We start from the raw sequence: 7,276 nt of genomic DNA on the forward strand, positions 1-7,276 counted from the left end.
TCTCCCACTGGGAGTGTTACTGCTGCATCACTGAGCTGCTGCCTCTTCTCCAGACAGTACAGAGCTGAGCTGTGTCTGTGGAGTCTCCCAGTGTGGGTTATAATGGTTTCTATATCTTGTGAGGGGTGTTTTTATTTAAGAGGAGTCCTTTCACAAGCTCAGACTGCAGTAGGTGTGTCTTTTTCAATGAGATGTTCCCTTCACTCCCGATATTGACAGTTTGGAGGGAGGAGAAGGCAGGGTGGCGTCCTCTGAACAAGTCTGGGCACCAGCAGCTGCCGTCTGCATGCATGGACTTACATTTCTCTTGTGGGGCAGCGAAACAGGTTCACCTGTAGAGACTCACCTGGATCACAACAAGACTAGGGGCTGAGCTATATTCACAGCGTCCTGACAGATGGACAAGTCCTCTACAGTCCTGGACCCCGGTGAGTCTCTGCTGTGTGACTGTCTCTCTCTACACTGGACTCTGGTGAGTCTCTCTGCTGTGTGACTGTCTCTCTCTACACTGGACCCTGGTGAGTCTCTCTGGTGTGTGACTGTCTCTCTCTACACTGGACTCTGGTGAGTCTCTCTGGTGTGTGACTGTCTCTCTCTACACTGGACCCCGGTGAGTCTCTGCTGTGTGACTGTCTCTCTCTACACTGGACTCTGGTGAGTCTGGTGTGTGACTGTCTCTCTCTACACTGGACTCTGGTGAGTCTCTCTGCTGTGTGACTGTCTCTCTCTACACTGGACTCTGGTGAGTCTCTCTGCTGTGTGACTGTCTCTCTACACTGGACTCTGGTGAGTCTCTCTGCTGTGTGACTGTCTCTCTCTACACTGGACTCTGGTGAGTCTCTGCTGTGTGACTGTCTCTCTCTACACTGGACCCCGGTGAGTCTCTGCTGTGTGACTGTCTCTCTCTACACTGGACTCTGGTGAGTCTCTCTGCTGTGTGACTGTCTCTCTACACTGGACCCTGGTGAGTCTCTCTGCTGTGTGACTGTCTCTCTCTACACTGGACTCTGGTGAGTCTCTCTGCTGTGTGACTGTCTCTCTCTACACTGGACCCTGGTGAGTCTCTCTGCTGTGTGACTGTCTCTCTACACTGGACTCTGGTGAGTCTCTCTGCTGTGTGACTGTCTCTCTCTACACTGGACTCTGGTGAGTCTCTCTGCTGTGTGACTGTCTCTCTACACTGGACTCTGGTGAGTCTGGTGTGTGACTGTCTCTCTCTACACTGGACTCTGGTGAGTCTCTCTGCTGTGTGACTGTCTCTCTCTACACTGGACTCTGGTGAGTCTCTCTGGTGTGTGACTGTCTCTCTCTATACTGGACTCTGGTGAGTCTCTCTGCTGTGTGACTGTCTCTCTCTATACTGGACTCTGGTGAGTCTCTCTGCTGTGTGACTGTCTCTCTACACTGGACCCTGGTGAGTCTCTCTGCTGTGTGACTGTCTCTCTCTACACTGGACTCTGGTGAGTCTCTCTGCTGTGTGACTGTCTCTCTCTATACTGGACTCTGGTGAGTCTCTCTGCTGTGTGACTGTCTCTCTCTACACTGGACTCTGGTGAGTCTCTCTGCTGTGTGACTGTCTCTCTCTACACTGGACTCTGGTGAGTCTCTCTGCTGTGTGACTGTCTCTCTCTACACTGGACTCTGGTGAGTCTCTCTGCTGTGTGACTGTCTCTCTCTACACTGGACCCTGGTGAGTCTCTCTGCTGTGTGACTGTCTCTCTCTACACTGGACTCTGGTGAGTCTGGTGTGTGACTGTCTCTCTCTACACTGGACTCTGGTGAGTCTCTCTGCTGTGTGACTGTCTCTCTCTACACTGGACCCTGGTGAGTCTCTCTGCTGTGTGACTGTCTCTCTCTACACTGGACTCTGGTGAGTCTCTGCTGTGTGACTGTCTCTCTCTACACTGGACCCTGGTGAGTCTCTCTGGTGTGTGACTGTCTCTCTCTACACTGGACTCTGGTGAGTCTCTCTGCTGTGTGACTGTCTCTCTCTACACTGGACTCTGGTGAGTCTCTCTGCTGTGTGACTGTCTCTCTCTACACTGGACCCTGGTGAGTCTCTCTGCTGTGTGACTGTCTCTCTCTACACTGGACTCTGGTGAGTCTCTCTGCTGTGTGACTGTCTCTCTCTACACTGGACCCTGGTGAGTCTCTCTGCTGTGTGACTGTCTCTCTCTACACTGGACTCTGGTGAGTCTCTCTGCTGTGTGACTGTCTCTCTCTACACTGGACTCTGGTGAGTCTCTCTGCTGTGTGACTGTCTCTCTACACTGGACTCTGGTGAGTCTCTCTGCTGTGTGACTGTCTCTCTACACTGGACCCTGGTGAGTCTCTCTGCTGTGTGACTGTCTCTCTCTATACTGGACTCTGGTGAGTCTCTCTGGTGTGTGACTGTCTCTCTCTACACTGGACCCTGGTGAGTCTCTGCTGTGTGACTGTCTCTCTCTATACTGGACCCTGGTGAGTCTGTCTCACTATACTGTGCACAGGACAGCACCTCTGGATCACTTTCGAAATTTCTGGGATAGAAACACAGCTCTGTGTTAATCAAACTAATGAAAATTCACAGTGAGGACTGTAGTGTGCATCTCTTTTCAGTCCCTGTTTCTGTTGAGAATCTATTCTGCACAGGACTTCCAAGAGTATCCTGATCAAAACACGTCTCAGGGTTTGTCTGAATTCAAGACCTGGGATGAAGGCATCCGGAGCCTGGAGCTGCTCTGGGTGTGAATATTGTAACAGAGGCTGACAGCTGTGTGATTTGTGCTCTATACCGATGCCTTCAGGGCGCTCTGGGCCTGTATTCAAACTCAGTCTGGCGTGAATCATGTCAGCATGACAGAACCTCACGCACTGGGCCCAGTGGGGCTCCTGCCTGACGTCTGCAGGGTCGCTCTGCCGAGCCCCGACTCTTCCTCCTGGTCCTGACTGCCCTGAGTCGAGCTCCCAGCTCCCAGAGAGCTAGTTTGTAACTGAGAGCAGTGGAATCTTGCGTCACAGGCTTGCTCAAGCACAGAGCGAGTCCGTGTGTGCCAAGGAAACGTGTTGTATGACGGTACAGCCATAAGAAGTCCAAGTGTCCAGGTGTCCAAGTGTCCAAGGCCCAGGGTGAAGCACTGCTGTCCACAGTATCTCACCAGCTGGGGTGACAGGGACTCTGTCACACTGGTCAAGGCGGAGAAGAGGCGCAGTTCCAGCAGTGAGCTTTATTGGGGTAACCCGCCGCGCTGAGGAGAGCCACAACCTGTCTCCTGCGGGGGTGCAGGCTGTCTGAGCCCCCCAACACTATGAGGGGCGAGCGGGGCTGCACTGCGAGGGAGAAGACGGGGCGCGAGGAGGGGTGTGAAAGCAGGTGAGCAGGAAGGCCCGGAGCTCCGTGCAGGGAGATGGGCGAGGTCAGGGCCTGACCCCTGGCCTGACGGCCGCCCCCTGCCCAGCGTGGGGGGCCCCGAGGTGATCCCACTGCCTCCGGGGAAGGTCAGTGGAGCCCAGACCTGCAGGGAGGGCGGGGGGGGGACCCTTGCCACTGAACCAGACACCCCAGTTTCACCCTGCTGGGGCTCCATACCCAGGACAGCTGCTCTCACTGGGGCGTCTGTCCGGACCCCTGGGGAATAAGCTGTGCTCTTTCTCCCGGACAGGTGCGGGAGTCCAGGCTGCAGGGACAGAGGAGGGACGGGCTGTTTCCCATGAGGCCCAGCGGCTCTCGGAGCTGAGGATCGTGCTGCTGGGGGAGAGAGTAGCTGGGAAGAGCTCAGCAGGAAACACCATCCTGGGCAGGAAGGAGTTTGTGAGCTGGAGAGGAACGGAGCAGAGCGTGAGGAGACAGGGGGAGGTGGCAGGGCAGCAGGTCACTGTGGTCGACACCCCAGGCTGGTATATTGTAGAGGAGGTTCAACAGAAGGTTGAACAGGAGGTCGTGCGCAGTGTGTCTCTCTGTCCCCCGGGACCCCACGCCATCCTCCTGGTCACTCCTCTCGGCTCGGTCACCGACAGGACATCAGCGAAGGAGCACCTGGAGCTCCTGGGCGAGACAGCGTGGAGACACACGCTGCTGCTGTTCACCTGGGGGGACAGGCTGGGAGACACAGCCCTGGAGCAGCACATCCAGACCGGAGGGCAGGACCTGCAGTGGCTCCTGCAGAAATGTGGGAACAGGTATCATGTTCTCAACAACCAGAACACGCAGGACAGCACTCAGGTCACTGAGCTGCTGGAGAAGATCGAGCAGCTGCTGGCGGAGAGTGGGGGCTCGTGCTATCACTCCGACAGGGAGACGGCTCCGGAGCTGGCGGAGGGGGGCCGCGCGCTGTGCGTGCCCAGGGAGACGGCGGGCCATTCCCGCAGGACAGAGGCTGTTTGGAGGCAGGGGATGCGCAGGCCTGTGTTGGTAATAAAGCAGGAATGGAGAGAAGACAGGGAGTGCTGGGTGATGGAAGAGACGCCAGCAGAGGAAGAAGAGGTGCTGGAGGAAGTGGGAAGGAAGAGGCAGAGGATGGAAACTCTCCCAGGAGAGGGGCTTCCTGCGGGTGAGTTTGTGTCGTCTCGCTCTGCTCCTCCTGTCCGGCTCTCCGACCGGACCGGAGCGGAGCGACGCCAGGGAGAGGGAGCTCTGCGGTCAGCCACTGGGGGACGGGGGCCTGTGTCTCTGGGTGAGTTTCAGTGGCACTGAGGACTGGCAGCCTCTGTTGCCCTGAGCTCAGCGGGGCTCGGGACACAGGGAGGCGCTAAATGAGATCAGACGAGCAGTCTGGACCCTCTGTTACAGGAGGAGCTCCAGCCCACACACAGCCCACTGGGGGGCACTGGGGTCCAGTGTACCTCTTCCCTGAACAGGTCGCCCTGATATCACCCTGCCAGCTGGGGCGTCTGTCCGGACCCCTGGGGAATAAGCTGTGCTCTTTTTCCCGGACAGGTGCGGGAGTCCAGGCTGCAGGGACAGAGGAGGGACGGGCTGTTTCCCATGAGGCCCAGCGGCTCTCGGAGCTGAGGATCGTGCTGCTGGGGGAGAGAGTAGCTGGGAAGAGCTCAGCAGGAAACACCATCCTGGGCAGGAAGGAGTTTGTGAGCTGTAGAGGAACGGAGCAGAGCGTGAGGAGACAGGGGGAGGTGGCAGGGCGGCAGGTCACTGTGGTCGACACCCCAGGCTGGTATATTGTAGAGGAGGTTCAACAGAAGGTTGAACAGGAGGTCGTGCGCAGTGTGTCTCTCTGTCCCCCGGGACCCCACGCCATCCTCCTGGTCACTCCTCTCGGCTCGGTCACCGACAGGACATCAGCGAAGGAGCACCTGGAGCTCCTGGGCGAGACAGCGTGGAGACACACGCTGCTGCTGTTCACCTGGGGGGACAGGCTGGGAGACACAGCCCTGGAGCAGCACATCCAGACTGGAGGGCAGGACCTGCAGTGGCTCCTGCAGAAATGTGGGAACAGGTATCATGTTCTCAACAACCAGAACACGCAGGACAGCACTCAGGTCACTGAGCTGCTGGAGAAGATCGAGCAGCTGCTGGCCGAGAACAGCAGAGAGGTCTTCCTGAATGAGGAGGTTCATCAGGAGGTAGAGAGGATGAGGTGCTGCGAAGAGGAGATGATCAGGAGGATGATGAAGGCACTGAAGCCACAGGAGAAAGAGGAAGAGAAGCCAGATCTGCCTGTCAGGAGGAGCAACAGCAGGGATGAGCACCTTTTCCGCACCGACACACTGTGAGTGTTACTGCTGCATCACTGAGCTGCTGCCTCTTCTCCAGGCTCTATACTCACAGTACAGAGCTGAGCTGTGGGTGTGGAGTCTCCCACTGGGAGTGTTACTGCTGCATCACTGAGCTGCTGCCTCTTCTCCAGGCTCTATACTCACAGTACAGAGCTGAGCTGTTGGTGTGGAGTCTCCCACTGGGAGTGTTACTGCTGTATCACTGAGCTGCTGCCTCTTCTCCAGGCTCTATACTCACAGTACAGAGCTGAGCTGTTGGTGTGGAGTCTCCCACTGGGAGTGTTACTGCTGTATCACTGAGCTGCTGCCTCTTCTCCAGGCTCTATACTCACAGTACAGAGCTGAGCTGTGGGTGTGGAGTCTCCCACTGGGAGTGTTACTGCTGCATCACTGAGCTGCTGCCTCTTCTCCAGGCTCTATACTCACAGTACAGTGGAGTCTCCCACTGAGAGCTTGTTGGTTTTTCACTGATTGAGTCCAGAGTGTCTCACAGTGCCGTTGTGCTGTTTTGCAGTGTGTGGAGCTGAGGTTCCAGGGAGAAGCCTTGAGAGACTCCAGTGAGAGGAGAACAGGACTTGGGCTGTAAAAACGTTGCTATGTGGTCACTCACACCACCAGCTGTCCGCTGGACTGGCTGCATTAACCTGCCTTATCTAGAACAGCTGTGTCGCCAGGGAATTGTAATAAAATCATTTCCCACTGTTACTCTGATAGTCTCTTTTGTTTGCATTTATTATTGCTAACTGTTTCTGTTACCGGACAGCCCTGGTTTAGAGAGACTATGAATGCCTTTTTACTGTCCTCTTCTTCAGCGTGTAGCATTTGTGTTTAGTACAGGGTGAGCGTGTCTGAACATTCGGAACTCGGACTCAGTCAGGAGGGGGAGAGGGGTGTCAAAGGGAAGTTAAATTGCATTGCTGTGTGACGTGTTATATAAGGATCCAGCTTCCTTCTTCCCTGGTTGAGAAGCACAGGAATTCGGTCTTCGGTTCAGCAGCGAGTGCGCTCTTTCGTTTTGTCCTTGTGCCTGGCACAGAGGAGCAACAGACAAGGCGCACACTAAAATACCGTGGGCACGCACATCCAAAAGTGAAGAAGGGGAATTCTACCGGTGAACTATAAAAAACCGAAGCGTGTAAACGGAGGCCCGGAGACGTGCGTTCTGGGAGGGCGTGTGGAGACAGACATTTCTATCTGCAGCGCAGGAGCTTCGTTTGCGCTCTGGAGACACAGGTAGCACTTTTAAAAGCATCATGTACATCGCACGGCGCAATTGTAAGAGAATAGAAAGTTTATTTTTATAAAACGTTATTGAAATAAGAATCCTGGAGCAGCGATAAAGCTGAGCTGTGAAACAGCAGAGACACGGGGCGACAGAAACTGTGCTTCTGACTCAGACTGTATCACCCAAACCCATCACAGAGGCTCTGACAGTCAGTCTGTTCCTCTCCGGGATTTAAACTGATCTCAATCAGACTCCCAGTGCGCAGCAGTCTGATCCACTCCAGGTGTGACAGTGCTGTCAGTCAGACTCCCAGTGCACAGCAGTCTGATCCACTCCAGG

General features: G+C 55.5%; 1 protein-coding gene across 1 annotated transcript; it reads left to right on the forward strand.

Moving 5' to 3' along the window:
- The first annotated feature begins 311 nt into the window (after positions 1–311).
- LOC148821468 (GTPase IMAP family member 8-like) lies at positions 312–6,368 on the forward strand. Its single transcript, XM_088930845.1, has 4 exons — positions 312–428; positions 3,642–4,529; positions 4,916–5,705; positions 6,227–6,368. The coding sequence occupies exons 1-4, from the start codon at positions 398–400 to the stop codon at positions 6,237–6,239; spliced, it is 1,722 nt and encodes a 573-aa protein (XP_088786971.1). The 5' UTR covers positions 312–397; the 3' UTR covers positions 6,240–6,368.
- Positions 6,369–7,276: the final 908 nt, after the last annotated feature.

This window comes from Atractosteus spatula, chromosome 13 (genome assembly GCF_055471065.1).
Source record: "Atractosteus spatula isolate fAtrSpa1 chromosome 13, fAtrSpa1.hap1, whole genome shotgun sequence".
In the NCBI taxonomy this organism is placed as follows: domain Eukaryota; kingdom Metazoa; phylum Chordata; class Actinopteri; order Semionotiformes; family Lepisosteidae; genus Atractosteus; species Atractosteus spatula.